Source organism: Centroberyx affinis, unplaced genomic scaffold (genome assembly GCF_046629955.1).
Source record: "Centroberyx affinis isolate AG114_WGS23_722 - 3 ecotype Tasmania unplaced genomic scaffold, CSIRO-AGI_Caff_v1 ptg000202l_1, whole genome shotgun sequence".
Lineage (NCBI taxonomy): Eukaryota > Metazoa > Chordata > Actinopteri > Beryciformes > Berycidae > Centroberyx > Centroberyx affinis.
Genome location: NW_027278894.1, coordinates 144,125 through 159,086, shown reverse-complemented (window position 1 = coordinate 159,086; position 14,962 = coordinate 144,125). Strand labels below are relative to the sequence as shown.

Genomic DNA, 14,962 nt, shown 5'->3' with positions numbered 1-14,962 from the left:
GAGTAAATCATGAATCCTTATCTCTCTCAGCAGTTCTCTTTAATCAAACTTCCAGCTCGAATCCTGACGTATGGAACGACAGCTTAGTGAAATAGTTCCCCCCCCCCCCCCCCCCCCCTCGCTGTTGCATGCAATGCTCAGTCCAGCGTGTCCACCTGATTGGGCAGAAGCAAAGGCAGCTCAATCCTGGCATGCTCGGCATCCAACAGGTTGACGGCGTCCGTGGCGGTGGCAGGGGGATGGGTGGGATCGGAGGCCAGCGGAGAGGGAGGATCGCTGGCTATGTTCGGCTCTCCCGAGTTGCGGAGGGAGAGGGAGAGCGCCGGCGAGGGCCTTCTGGGCGAGCGAGAGGAACAGCAGGGCAAGAGCTTCCCCAGAGCCCGCTTGAAGTCTCTCATGAACAGGGGGTAGATGATGGGGTTCATGGTGCTGTTGCAGTAGCCCAGCCAGGTGATGGCGTCGAAGAGTGCAGGGGGGACGCACTCGCACACCGCCTGGTAGAAGATAGCAAAGGGCATGGCCGGCATTAATGTATCAAAAGGAAAATTTACTGTGCAATTCATCTTGCATTCAAGTGGAGTTGTGGAATCATCACAGTGGGATTACAAAAAGGACAGTGTTTGGTCATTTGGTAAAAAAAATAAATACCTCAGGGGTTTAAATGCAAAGTCATTTAACATTGAATCCAGCTAATGAAATGATTTTGTCCATCAAGTTCAAGTGTAAATAGCAGTATAGAAACATGACAGAATTTCTCTCACTGATCACATAGCAAGCTGTGCATCACTGATAGATCATCTAATTTTCCCGGAATAGAGCCTCTAAATATATTTGGGACTGAATGTTTAGATCATTGATCTGGAACATAACCAGTAGGTTGAGTAGAGAGGGACAGTGAAGGAGGAGACAGCTGTTAGAGGAGAGCTTCCAATACTATCAAGATGAGACAGGGAGGCGGTGGGAATAGGAAAGAAGGGAGGGGTGCATTCACACACCACATTGAGTGTGAAAAGGAAGGAGAGCGAGGACACAGTCAAGTCTCTATGTGCTCTATGTTGTGCAGGGGAGAAGCGCCGGGGCACAGATGGGAAATCAAAATGACTGGATCATTGAAAGCTTGAAAAGCAGGACAAGTGTAATTACCAATTTAGATTAAGCTATTTTCTGACATTCATTTACTCATGGAGTTTTTTTTCTTTGTGGTCTTCAACGCTTTTCACCATTTGTTCATTGAGTAATGAGTCTGTCTTCTGTCTAATCGAATCAAAATCAACAACACAAAGAAACTCTAAATACCTGACCTCAGTTATAAATGGTAATTTTATGTGTTGTTTTCCAACCGAGTCTTGGAATGAGTCATCCACACACATCTGAAATGCCAGTCTATTTCCTCGTTGGATAGCTTGGCAAGGCAGTGACGCCAGGGTTGGTCAATGCTAAAATAGACCGGTATCCAAGTCTCTTTTTTTTCCCATTTATTTCACACCGTTTTAGTGCCCAGCCACATAACAGCGCTGCAGCACAGATACATTAAGTGTGAAAATTGGCAAAACTACTGTACCTCTGAATCACTTAGATATATGAAATAGGAAAGCTATTCCAAATGAGGCAAACAACAACCTTGAAAAGTGATGAAGGGAATGATTGCAAATGTTTATGGTGAAGAAAGGAACACTGTGTTGCAATTATCAAACAACCTTCTTAGAATACAGGAAAAGCAATGGAAACACTTATTTTGCACAAATACAGTTAACAGCATAAATCAGCTCATGTTTCATTTTCACTCAGAACCAACAAAACAGATAATCTGAAAATCTGGGTATTTGCACGAAAATGTTATTGTTAAAATGCGTAAAGGTGATGGCATCCTGGACTGACACATGTTGGTCCTTCCAGCTCGTCTGACCATGTATCTCATGTCCAGTGTTTCTGAACAGGCAAGGACTGACACCAATATGTACATGCCTTCCACTGACCCATAATAACATCAGTCTAGGAGGCCACCATCTTAATGCACGTCCATTAATCACTGGGAACTCTTCATCCTGAACTACAAGTATAATTCTACTCCACTAAAGCTCCATGTTGTACTTGCGGTAGACTCGGTGTCTGCTACCTGTACTGACCTGAGCCATGTTGGTGATGAAAAAGGGTAGCCAGGCGCTGAAGAAGAGCCCTAGCAGGACTCCCAGTGTCAGACTGGCCTTCAATGCCCTCCGACCCTGTCTGTGAGCCAGACGACGCTCACTGTTCACTGACAACTGTGGACAGTAGAGGACACCGCCCAATAGAAAGAGTTAATCCCACACTCATAGATACAATATAGATTGCTCATACACTGAATAATTTAAGATCACTTGTAGTTCCTTCATCTAGACCAGCATTTTTCAATATTTTTCAGCATGGGGAATCCAGGACCATTGGCATGGCCTCCTTGACCATTTTAATTAAAACGACCAAAAGAGAAAAAGATGGCTTCTACAGTATGACTGGATCCTTTTACAGCCTAATAATAAAGCTCCAGGTTTCGTTTGATGAAAAGTGTAAGAATACCTTGTTCCCCATCCTGGCAAACACAGCCAGTGAACGTGAGCACACATTTTTTTCAGTCAGTATTTACTTTGTGGGAAACCTTTATATAGCATTCCTTCCTTCCCTTTGAATTCTTGCTCTGCGGGGGTTCATGTGGAATGACATGAGATATTGCACTGAGGAAGCCGTCCCAATGTTGCATCCTTGTTATGAGTTGCTGTTAGCTTCAGCCTTTATTGCCATATCAACAAACAAATTTAAATTAGGCTGTCAGCCCTCACCCTCTTATTGACTTTTTTTGTTTTACTAAAGGGACTCATTTGAAAGGCTTTCATTTTGATTTAAATTTAATTCAATCTCATTGCTAGTCATTTTCATTGAAAATATCACTAACCTCTCTTTTTTCCTGAGCGAGTGAAGGTCAGTTTTGTATCATAATTAAACATGCCAGTCCCTAAGGTCCTACATTTTAATAGAAGGGACATATAATGTTCAAGTGGAAATGTGACAAGGTCAACCTCAGACAGATACACAAACACTTCAAGTATAAATAGATTTCTACCACCCTACAGATTTTCATAGGGGTTACCTCCTCTTTAAGTGGCTTTTCTCATCCTTCAATTCTTATTTCAACCCTTTGAATCCCCCTCTCAATTAACGGCCGCGCTTCAGTTCCCCTCGTCGACCCATTGCATTTTCTTCATGACAATATATCCGAGGAGAATTGACAAAAGCAATAAAGGTTAGTGGACCCCTATGACTGTGAATGGAAGGGCTTGTTCCTTGTTTTAATGACTAAAATGATGTAACCATAATCCAAGATGAGATTTTAATGGAATAATTGCTATTTTAAGGCAATGGCATGGGGTGTAATTGCGAACAGTTTTATATGAAACCTCAAAAAGACAAAAAAGGCTGTGAACTCTTATAATAAAAAGACAGCTGTGTTTCAGTTATTGTCTTTGTGCTACCTGTTCCCAATCACATGCCTATTGACATCACTTATTTTTTCATCTCCAACTCTCATTAAAGTCTGCTCATCTTAAAGGGGCAATCCACTATTTCAACATTAACATCACCGGTGATGTTTATCAAGCATTTCAGTGTAGCTTTATAGTTAAGACATGGTTGGGAAGACCTCAATGACCAGTGTTTTTCATTTATTATTTGCTCTCTCTTCCTTACCGGTATGTTGCGTGATACAGGAGGCTCCTGGTGGCTGTAGTCGTCTCCGTCCTGTTGCGCCTGCCCCGCCGCAGCCCCAGGTGAAGGAGGGCGGGAAGGTTCCCCAAGAGAGGGATGCGGGTACGGCGGGTGGCTGAGCGCCGCCACCCTCCTCGCCTGCCGCCGGGCCGCCAGAAGGATCCGACAGTAGGTGAAGCAGATGGCGCTGGAGGGCAGAAAGAAGGTGAGGACAGACGCCACCAGGGCGAAGGGCAACGTGACCCGTAGGCGGCACTGGAAGGAAAGGCCCCCGGAGGGCGACAGCTGAAAGTAGGACGCTGGGTGCAGCGCGTCCGAATAGGAGCTGACGTTGGCGCCGCTGACCCCGTGGCCTAAGCTGTGCCATTTCATCTCAATGGGCAGGAAGGAGGCCAGCGCTGCCAGCCCCCAAGCGGCCCCCACCAGGAGCAAAGCCCTGGGCGGGGTCATCCTCTGCTTGTAGCGCAGCGGTGAGATGATGAGCAGGTAACGATCCAGGCTGATCACGCAGAGGTTGAGGATGGAGGCGCTGCAGCACATGACGTCAAAGCAAAGCCAAACGGGGCAGAAGCCCGGCCACAGCACCCAGGCCCCGCACAGCACATTGAGCATGGCCGGGGGCATGACCACCAGAGCCACCATCAGGTCCGACAGGAACAGCGACACCAGGAAGCAGTTTGAGGTGCAACGCAGGGAGCGATGGGCAAACACCAAAGCGATGAGCAGCATGTTGCCGCAGGCCGTCATGAGGATGATAACGGTCAGCATGAATGCCAACAGCCACGGCCCGCTGCCAGTGATGTCCCAGGCACTGGTGGTGGGAGAACTGCTGTTAGAGCTCCCTAATGGGTTGACACCATCTAGACCTGCCCTTGCTCCATCCAAGCCAGGCAAGGGAGAGTCGCCCATGGTGCTGGTTGGCAACAAAAAGCCAGCTCTTGATGTCCCTCTTCAGTCAGCCCTCTGCTTCTTCTCTGAGGCTGTGAAACTCACCACCAAATGTTACGGACCACAGCGAAGAATGCCAGTTCTGCTTCCAGTCAATGCGGCCAAAGCTCTCACTTCGGGGAGAATGTGAAATAAAGAGAAGCCACTGAGGTCTTGTGTTGAGAAGCCATCTACCCCTCTCCCTGTCAAGGTTAACAGGACTGTTCTCCATAGGTCATTAGAGCCATCTCCCCCTGGCGTGAATACCTCCCGGTGCCCCGTGGTCGCCTCCGCTGCAACCAGTGTAGCGGACAAAATTACCAACACCGTTTGCTCCATCTCTCCATCCTGCCAAGCACGTCCCTGTCTCATCCACAGCTAAGAGCTAGAGTGAGCCATTCGGTGGCTGACAGTGGGTTTCAAAGCAGCGTGTCACGATGATGACAGTCACTGGGGGAGGGAAAACAGAGAGGTAGGCTTCAGCCAGGCGTATAAGAGCAGTGCCAGTGAAAGAGAAACTATTGAAGATGCAGAGAACAAGGGCCAATTCTCAGAATTATAGCTCACCTCACAGAAGTGGCATTATACAACTTCAGTGGGTCCTTTGCCACGTTGGAGGTGTACAGTCTTTCACAAGTCCTTTTATTCTTGGAAATAAGGCAGATGTCTTGAGCGTTGGGGAGCAGAAATGAACAATTACTATTGTGCGGCTCTCATTTGTAAGCCAGGCTCTGTTCATAAGTGCTGTACAGGTACCACGGTTGTAACGCTGTCTTTATATCCCTCGCTCTTGTTAATCCCTGTGTCGGCCACTCCAGCGCGCCTCCCAGCCAGAGCGCACAGCTTTTGAGAAGGAGCGTGTCAAAGCATTGAGCTGTTAATGCATAACCATGCACAATCACAGCCAAGAAATGCTAATTCTACATCATAGGAACTGGTGTGGGTGGGCTTTTTTTCCATGTTTGATCATGGTATTTTTAACTATTAGTGTATAACTAAACCACCGTTTTTGTATTGCATTGTACACATTTGAACAACTTCTTCTTAGAAGTTAGATCTATTTGATGAAGGGTTTTCTCTCAAGTTGTACATTTTATTTGCATTTAGCTTTGATGCTGTGTGCAATTAAGGACTTGGTGAGTGTTTAAAGTGCATTGTAGATTCTAATGCAAGATCTATTAAAGGACTGGTTCTCAGCGTGGGGTCCGGGGACCACCAGCGGTCCTAAGGGGGTCCCCAGCAAATTGATGAATTGTTGAACTTGAGCATTATTTCATTTACAAGAAGTTAACACAATTAGAGAATGTAGGAGAATGACTGTTCTGAACATAGTTTCACTGTTATCTCTCTACCTACGATACAGACAGTCATGGAATTCTGGACAAAATTATATCTAACAATAAAAATATTCTCAGATTTGGGTCAGAGAGACAAAATCTCATCAAATAGGGGTCTGTGGCTCTGATGTGGACTAAATTAGGGTCTTTGATATGAAAAAGGTTGAGAATCACTGTATTAAAGGATGCATGTTTTTCATGTAATGGTGACATGTTTTTTGTTTGAGAGCAGGAATATCCAGGTAATCATAGGTAATACATGAAGATCCAAGTAATAGCCACAGATACATAAGTAAAATTTAGCCACCACAGTTGCTAAATGAATGGAAAATTAAGGATACTTGACAACAAAGTAGGAAAAATGTTTCCAAGACTCACATTAGTTTACCATTAGCGGCTACATTAAGTTGATTTTGCAGCAATTACCAGGTAACCATGCAAACACTTCACCTGGCTCTTAGACTATTCTCAAGCCAAACCAACAATGGCATAAACAAAAACAAGAAGTATGCTTAGGGTTTTGAATGACAACACACACAAAAGACCTAAGAGAAAATCAAGGTTTACTAGCAAATTAGTTTCAATAGTTATTCAGATTGAGATAAAATTCCAACAGCCTCTGTAGCAAGGCTAAGTATTCACCTCCCACTAGGAGCACTTCAACAGTCTAGCAGTCTAGCATTTTTATAGGTCTGTCAAATACTCAACTTGTGAATAAACAACCAGGACATCGTCTTTTGTCCTTATGATTATTTTATTAAACAAACACAGACTGTCCTGTTCAGGCACATACAAAGCATACCGAATCATACTAGGGGAGAATCGTCCAACAGAGAGACAAAATCTAACTGGAGAACAGTGCAAATGGTGAACATCCCAACAAAAAAAAAAAAAAACAGGTCGACAAAATAAAAAAAAGACAGTCCCTCGATGACATGCGGCTACTGTTCCTGTTGAGAAAGATAAACAGGAATCAGTTACAGTAACTCTTGATGTCCAAAAACAATGACACTTTTACTATTCTCATTTGAAAATAAGGAATAATTTCTCTATTTGAGTTCCATTTAAGTGTTTGTGCAAAATAAACAGATATACAAACCAACCTTCATGCTTCTGTGCAGCAAATAATGTGATCTCAGGTCATTCTGACAGTTGGAATATGCCATGCCAAGGCCCGTTCCTACACCAAATGAAATCGGCCATGTGTGTCCTACAAAAGAAACAGGTATTTAATCTCTTCCCGTACTCAGAGTACACAAAGTAGCACTTCACAGTGTGATTTGAATTAAAACAAAACATAGCTGTTGTGTTAAAATCCTATTCCCACTCCAGTCTGTTTGTAATTTTTGTGTTTACTTGACTTTAAAGGTCACAAGGTCATTTTTGTACTAAGTAATAAGCAGTGCAGCATCAACCCCTTTCAAACTACTTACGTTTGAAGAACACAACAGAGAAGACGATTCCTAACCCCAGGCCAGCACCTGAAAAAGGAGAAGAAACATAATAACTGCTCTCAAAATATTATACAAAAGCTAGGTGGTGTAAAACAGCACATGAGTTTTGGAATTTGCTCTAATTCATAAAGTGGGATGGGAGATAGAATGTTGTCTCCATCATTCATTCATCCATCATTCTCCATTTTTCTCTTAAACTCTCTGGTTAACACTGGTAAACTGGTTGTCATCTCCTGGAAACAGCGTCACACCAAACTCCATTCAAAAATCTGACAATTTAATGCTGCCTTGCTTATTAGCAAAAGCGCATACCTCGTGTAACATGACTAAAGACATTTTACGAATTTGCAGGATCCCCTGGTAAATTCTGCATACAAGTGATTCATCAACCAGTACTTTATTTCCATTCAAAACGCAACTTTTATAATTCGTTCACACTCGCTACCGCCCACTACGGTCTATTTTGATGTAAGAAGACTATAGTGATATCAGGTGAACCAATACGAAAAAATTAAATTGTATTGAAACATATGCTGCTTGGAGTATTGGATGTGTGCCGAATTGAAGAGTGGACGCTACTTTTTCGTAAAACATCTTAAATTGTGTTCTACGAAACGTTGACGTTTGCCGATAAGCACTGAACCATTACACTGTCAGAATTTTGAATGTAGTTTGTCCTTACGTTCTTTCCATACAAATCTAAAGCCAGCGCTAATAATTCAGTCCATGAGTACCGTTACCGCAGAAATAGTTAAAAGAGGGTTGCCTTCTTTATTGAAACTGCATGCTGTAACAGAAGGAACCCACGGTTTACCTGCCAGGATAGGATTAACTTAAAACTATCTGACTGGTCATTCAATTGTCCTTTACTAGACCTTTGAATGGCTAGCTAGTTAGCTTCACGCCCAAGTCAATGACAGCTGTGGACTAACGTAATGACAGCAGCTTATTTACTGACAATATCTTGTCCTTATTCTCGGATACTGCAGTCTCGTTACACGCAGAACATTTTGAACTATTTACCGACTTTGACGGCACAGTCTGCGAGGCATCGGTCCCACTTTTTCCCCAGCTCCTTCTCAGACATGCTTAACGTTAGCTTGAGGCTGGCTAGAAATGTCAAATGCAGCTCTATAGCTGCCTTCAGGTGCTGTGGGAAATATAAAGTGACAACTTGAGCGCACATAAACGACCCAACAATGTGGTTAATACTGAGAGTGAGAATTTTCTGATGTCCGAGTTGCAAAAAAGTAATAAGTTGTGTCAACAATTGGTGGTAAAAGGGACGTGCGCTACAACATTTGCCTAAGAAATGAATGCATCAATTACATGCCAAATGTGCATTTTCTTTGTTCATTCTGCCGCTGCAGCACAATATATCACTGTGCCGCTTGATATCTAAAATAAAACAGGTGCCGAAAAACAAATTTTGTAACAGGGTCCAGTTTGTTACTATTTCCGACCAAAAGCACCGCGTCAAGACGTACTTTAAGACCTTACCAGGAGCACCTGAAGGCAGCATGTGAACTTACCGCCATTGAAAATCTCGCGATATGTGTGACTTTGACAACAAAGAGGAACAACATCGCCATCAAGTGGTAAAGCTGGGAAAGAATTAAAAGAATGGGCCCTAGCAGCAATGCAGCTTTGCATTACCAACCATCTACAGTGAACATATAAAACCAAAGAAAACCTTTCAGACACGCACATTTCAATGCAATTTTATTTTTAAAGTGTTTGAATGAAATTTCATTTGACACAAATCAATATACTGTCATGAAGTCATTACAGCATGTTCACCTTATTAACACTGATTTCCTGAGATGACAATATACATACAACTACATACAGTGCCCAATGTTTGCTGTTTATTCGACAAAAAACTTGGCATACTTTAAAATTGTGGTTACCATAAATTAAGTAAAAATGTGTCACCAGCTGCGATACTTGACCACCCTGCATCCAAATCTGAAAACTAGAAAAATGGTGTTAGACATACATTACCAAAGTACTTAACATGGAAAACGTGTTACGTATGAATTCTACAAACAGATTTCGACAAAACGTATCAAATACATAAAATTACAGACGATTACATACAAATAATCCGCTGCCACTCCTCAACAGGCGAGTGAGATGGACAAATTTGTGTGAAACAGCCACAAGTCGTCTTGAATCCGGAGTGATTACAAGGCTCGCACTCTACTCAACCTCCTCTAAAATGCCGCGGTTGTCGCTGTACTTTCTAGTGAACTCACAGCGGGGGGTGATGCTGAGGATTTTACACGTTTTCGAATGTGTGTGTGCGAACAGCAGAGGGGACACCGAAGAGGTAGAAACTGTCCTTAAATGCAAATGTGTGCCTCTTTGGCCGAAAACTAGGATTTCCCCCTTCCGCTTTCCTATCTGAAAACATGTTTTCCAAAATCCAGAATGACACGTTGATGTGGCCTGTGATGCTGTGGTTTTGACTGAATCCCTGCCTATGTAGAAAAATAAGGTGGTGAAGACACAATCGACCCTGTCTCGTGGTCCCGAAGGACGCGTCGTCGCCCCGGCTACAGCTCACGCCGACGCCGCTCTGATCACTCGTTGGACTCCGGCTGGGGGGTTCGCTCTTCTTCTTGTGCTGGTTCTGCTGCTGCGGGCTGGCCGGACTCCTCCCTCGCCATCCTCACGGAGCTCTTGCTGATGGCCAGGAGGTCGCGCAGCTCCTTGTTCTCAATCTGAACGTGACGGAGAAGACCATACGATTTAAAAAAAAAAAAAACAATAAACACAGGGTTCCTACACATTTTCAATTAAAAAAGTCCATACTTTTTCCAGACCTTGATTTGTTTTGAAGATTTTGTCTGGTGTTCAATATGATTTACGCAGATAGACATCTTGCCCCTGCTAACTAGGTCATATCACTGTATAGATGAAGATTGTTCTTCACAGCGACAAATATCAGAATACGTGAGATGATTGGCAGGGTTCCTACACGGTTTCCATTTTAAAATTCCATGTTTTTCCCAGACCCTATGTTCTTAACCGGATTTGATTTTGGTGGGTATTTGATATAATGCATGCTGACAGCGGCTGGGTAATAAGAGCGTCCCTCTATCTGAACATTATTCTTCACATCAACAAAAACTGTGGACTCAAAGCGGCTCCACAACAACATAAAAGCTAGAATTATGTGTGTATCAGACCTGAACCACAACATTTTCCATACTTTTCCAGACATTTTTTCAAATTCCCAAACTATTCAAGACCTGGAAATGATCAAATTCATTTTTAATACTTTTCCAGACTTTCCAGGCCTGCGTTGGAACCCTGGGGCCAGTATCAGATTTTGTATTTTAAGTTTCCGAAATGTAATATTCAGTGCTTATTGTGGATTTTTTGCATCAACACTATGAATAAATAGTCTACCTAGAAGTCTCAGAAGACGCATAGCCACTTCATGGAGGCATGGAGCATAATTGGACGATTGGACCCTGTCTATAGGCCAATGCCTGTGGTGAAGCCTGGTAACCATGGCAGATCTGGCGCTACTAGAGCACCTCACTACTGCACCAAGTCAGGACAGTTGAACAAAATGCTGCAGTGCCCCCCTAAGGCCAAATCAATGTCGTTTTGAAAATACCGGAACGCAGATATATAACAATATAACACAACCGACTAATTATAACATTTAGAAATTATAACACTAGAACGTATTAATTTAATATATATGAATGAATTATATCAAAACATATGAGTTACAGCTTGTATGCAGGGTGTGTGAAATAACAGCATGCTGAGACAAAGAATGAATGAAAAATATGTACTAAATATAAAATTCTCTTCAGTATGAAAATAGATGAAAACTATAAAAAAAAAAAAAATGGTGTATATACACGATGGGCAAAGTGTGTGTCATATCCACATTAATATGGATCACTCATAGGCAGAAATATGTATTATTCAGACAGATTGTTGTTCCTGGAACTAGCGAGGCGGACCTCTTCCTCGCCTAACAGCCTTGTGCTCACCTCTAGTTGAGCCAGCCTCTCTCGGACAGAGCAGTAGTGCCGATCGTCCACCTGCACCGCTCTTCTCATCACCTGGCCCATCTCACATATCCGCTCCACCTGGCTCTGCACCTCCTGGACGAGAGGAGAGGAGAGGAGAGGAGAGGAGACAAGCATCAACTAGCGATACTGTGCACAAAATGAAGCTGGGAGTTAAAGCTGCACTAGGCAACTTCGCACATTGGTGGCATGAGTTTTTGCTCATTTTTTTTTACATTTTCCATCCCTTTAATGATAATTCTGACTGATTTTATGTGCGTCCATCACGACTAAACATATTTTTAAATCAGTTTTGCAAACCACTTGGGCTCATTCACTCCTACTGTATTCCAAGCGGCATAGAAAACAACCCGCAAGACTTCTAATTCAGTCAGTAAAGGTAATCCATCACTGTGAATAAGTATTAGGGCTGAACAATTGATCAAAATTTTATCGAAATCACAATATGGCCTACTGCAATTTTCAAATCGCAGGAGGCGCAATATTTGTTAAAGGCAAAATGTGTGTCAAAATAGCATTTTAAATGAAATATTGTGGTGCTGCAGAGATGTCCTGGCCTACACATCATATTCTACAGACTTAAGAAAACATCTTTGTTTGGTACAGATCCCTGCAAAAATCACACCATAATCATTTTAATACATTTTTCAATGAAAATGAGAATAATGATGTAAAAATTATCATTCCCTCTAATATCGCAAATCATATCGCAATTGCAATATCAGTCAAAATAATCGCAATTAGATATTTTTTCAAAATCATTCAGCCCTAATGAGTATCCAGCAATTGTGTTTTGCAAAGATGCATCAGAACACTAATATCAGACTACAAACTTTTACATTTTCAAATAAGTTCCGTGAACTGTTTCATATTAATGCGCGCATTCGGAAACACTGCGAGAGCCGAGATGAGACAGGAGGGGTGTCTTGCTTCCACTTTCTGCTTGTTAAACAAACATACTGCTTCCCGGTCATTTCAACCAATAGCTAACGTCCTCTGCGGTTACGTTAGGACCCGCCTCCCGTCAATCATAACCCAGCCAAGCCAACAGACAAACCAAAGCAAGACACTTCCACCAGCTACAGTCCGTAAAATCAAACGGAAATAAAACCTTGATTTTACACAATTACTGCTTCAAATTGCTGTCTTCTTCTTTACTGTAAGTAACTTGTAATATTTAGACAGTGTGTGTTTCAAAATATGTACTCTGAAAAACAACCAAGACTGAAGAAAAACAGCAAATATCTTGTGACGTGATAAAAGCACTGGAAAACTATAGTGATGTAAGTGTAAGGGTGAACAGTAAGGGAATGCAAGAAATGAGGAAAACTTCTCAATCATGCTGGAATTGTCCTTTAAGATTTCCTCCGGCATGATGGGTGTGTTTTTACATCAAAATCTTGCCTAGTACAGCTTTAATGCAGTCACTTTACATTGATTTCCGCTGAATCGCAATTGAATCATACTTTGGCGTGGTCCTCATGCAGGCTGAGCACAGGTTTGGTGTCCAGCTCCTTCTTCCCCATCATGAGCTGGAGCATCCGCTTGCGGTACCGGCCCATGATCAACTCTAGTGCGTACTGGTGTTCTTCTAGAGACAGCCATAGTTCTGTAGAGACAGTTAGAAAAGGAACCTCAGCGGGTTGGCACGAACACAACAAACCAGCCGATAACACACAAACAGATGGGAGTGAGTGGGTTTGTTTGCTTTTTTTACCTTTATTCTCCTGCTGTAGTTCCTTAATTTGAGTGTTCTCCTGAGTCAGAAGGACGTGAGGCTTGTATTTGGTCAGCTCCTGAATCTCTGTGTTATCCTCTGTGTGCTGATAGGAGAGAAATAAAGGCAAGTGGAAACCGATGACAAGGCAATGCAAAGACTTTTCATGATTAAAAACAACCATAAACCACAGATTTAACTTTAGCAACACTTCCTCACCTCTATGCCTGTGTGCAAAAGTGCAAAAGGGAGGTATGTACAAATTGTTCATGAAATTGAGAAAATCTTGGAGGCTGAAACAGATTTAGATCCTCCTCTGTCCTTGATTTTGGGGCTCCCCAGTGGAAACGTAACCTCATCAAGTAACAAAGTTATAAAATATACTTAAATTTGCAGGAAGGAAGAATATTTTATGACAGTGGATCACTGACAAGATCCCAACTGTCAGATGTTGGCACAAAATATTGACACATAATATCTTACTTGTATAGTGCAGACAAATTCTGGCAGTGCTGTTATGAATCCTACCTGTCTTACCCTGCAGCTAAACCGGCCTATGCGTGTGAATGGATGTTTTTTCCTGCTCTCTTGTTCTTCCTTGTCCTTGAATGCTATTGGGATTTGTATTCTGAATTTGAATTTCAATAAACATATTACTTTTAAAACAATTTGCCAGATCTTTGAATGGAACATGTCGAGGATAGCTTCATATGTAAACCGTCTTGCTTGACGTTACCTTGTCTGGAAGAGCATTTCCCACCTCTCGCATGCCCTGTACTCTCTGGCTGAGGGCCCCGGACTGCTCTATCAGTCCCTCGGCGGCCGTGTCGTGCTCTTTCAGCCTCTCAAGAAGGGTCCGCGCATCGCCCAACACTTTCTCTAAAGTGCAGGCCATTGACTGGTAACTGAGAACTCCTAGGGGTCGCGTAAATAAGCTAGCTAGGTGAAAACACCCCGCAACGTTAACTAACGCCGACTAGCTAGCCTTAGCCTAGCTAGCTAGACTAGACAGCACCGAAGTCTTTACTGCAACGTATGAATACAACTGCAAACTATGGGAGGCCGTCGGAAGTAAGCATATGCTTGCAGACAGAGGATAAAATACAGATAAACAAGGAGCCGAGCTAACGTTGTGTTATTAAGTCTGTGCAAACTGCGATAACTATTTCCGTGAAGCACAATGTGGCGTCACTTCCGCAGTTCTGCAAAATGATGGGCGTTCAAGAGTAAAATGTAATAAATGTGTCTCTTTGTCTCCCTCTCTCTCTTTCTTTCTTCTTTTTCTTTTTATGTTAGTCTTTTTCCTTCTTATAGCTGTGTAACACCCACTATATAACAAACTAGTGAATAGGCTTACAATTTTCTTCAGTCACCTAAAATCTAATAAATGAGCAACATAGTATATTTCAGGGCATTCACTATTATTTTTTAACTTGTGAACATTTTTGTTTACTGCTAAGTGGGATTAAATGCCTGTTTTAAATGTTGTAAGTCTATAGTCTGTTTCCTGTCATGACATAAAATGAAGATTTCTCAAAAATGTCTTCCCTATTGCTAACATCATATTAATGAATGGTTGAAATGAGCGTAATTTATGGCAAAATTACATTTCCCTACAAGGAATATGTAGGATTTGGAGATAAACGACTTCTGGGTATTATTCACGCTGATGGGCTTTTCATTTAACCGCAAATGGTTCGTCCTTGAATGCACCCCAAGTTGCAACGTGTTGTC

At 42.5% G+C, this 14,962-nt stretch overlaps 3 protein-coding genes across 4 annotated transcripts; all 3 read right to left on the bottom strand.

Moving 5' to 3' along the window:
• Positions 1-137: 137 nt before the first annotated feature.
• Positions 138-4,644, bottom strand: htr6 (5-hydroxytryptamine (serotonin) receptor 6). Its single transcript, XM_071539180.1, has 3 exons — positions 3,718-4,644; positions 2,127-2,261; positions 138-494 (listed from the first exon to the last, which is right to left on the bottom strand). Exons 1-3 carry the CDS (start codon positions 4,642-4,644, stop codon positions 138-140), a joined length of 1,419 nt encoding a protein of 472 aa, XP_071395281.1.
• A 2,028-nt stretch (positions 4,645-6,672) lies between these two features.
• Positions 6,673-8,588, bottom strand: micos10 (mitochondrial contact site and cristae organizing system subunit 10). Its single transcript, XM_071539326.1, has 4 exons — positions 8,477-8,588; positions 7,433-7,480; positions 7,103-7,209; positions 6,673-6,949 (listed from the first exon to the last, which is right to left on the bottom strand). Exons 1-4 carry the CDS (start codon positions 8,538-8,540, stop codon positions 6,941-6,943), a joined length of 228 nt encoding a protein of 75 aa, XP_071395427.1. The 5' UTR covers positions 8,541-8,588; the 3' UTR covers positions 6,673-6,940.
• Positions 8,589-9,194: 606 nt separating this feature from the next.
• On the bottom strand, positions 9,195-14,412 carry sike1 (suppressor of IKBKE 1). Of its 2 annotated transcripts, none has more exons than XM_071539257.1 (5): positions 13,947-14,412; positions 13,229-13,334; positions 12,978-13,120; positions 11,473-11,586; positions 9,195-10,179 (listed from the first exon to the last, which is right to left on the bottom strand). In XM_071539257.1, the coding sequence occupies exons 1-5, from the start codon at positions 14,121-14,123 to the stop codon at positions 10,039-10,041; spliced, it is 681 nt and encodes a 226-aa protein (XP_071395358.1). In that variant the 5' UTR covers positions 14,124-14,412; the 3' UTR covers positions 9,195-10,038. The 2 variants fall into 2 exon arrangements, with proteins under 2 accessions (XP_071395358.1, XP_071395350.1); XM_071539249.1 differs by having other exon boundaries at positions 13,965-14,412.
• Positions 14,413-14,962: the final 550 nt, after the last annotated feature.

Coding starts and splice junctions, on each gene's coding strand:
- htr6 (XM_071539180.1), bottom strand. CDS start 4,644: ATGGGCGACTCTCCCTTGCCTGGCTTGGATGGAGCAAGGGCAGGTCTA. Junction 2,262..3,717: donor CTGTATCACGCAACATACCG/GTAAGGAAGAGA, acceptor TACTGTCCACAG/TTGTCAGTGAACAGTGAGCG. Junction 495..2,126: donor TCATCACCAACATGGCTCAG/GTCAGTACAGGT, acceptor ATCTTCTACCAG/GCGGTGTGCGAGTGCGTCCC.
- micos10 (XM_071539326.1), bottom strand. CDS start 8,540: ATGTCTGAGAAGGAGCTGGGGAAAAAGTGGGACCGATGCCTCGCAGAC. Junction 7,481..8,476: donor AGACTGTGCCGTCAAAGTCG/GTAAATAGTTCA, acceptor CTCCTTTTTCAG/GTGCTGGCCTGGGGTTAGGA. Junction 7,210..7,432: donor CTCTGTTGTGTTCTTCAAAC/GTAAGTAGTTTG, acceptor TTTCTTTTGTAG/GACACACATGGCCGATTTCA.
- sike1 (XM_071539257.1), bottom strand. CDS start 14,123: ATGGCCTGCACTTTAGAGAAAGTGTTGGGCGATGCGCGGACCCTTCTT. Junction 13,121..13,228: donor ACTACAGCAGGAGAATAAAG/GTAAAAAAAGCA, acceptor CTGTCTCTACAG/AACTATGGCTGTCTCTAGAA. Junction 11,587..12,977: donor TGCATGAGGACCACGCCAAA/GTATGATTCAAT, acceptor CCTCTCGTCCAG/GAGGTGCAGAGCCAGGTGGA.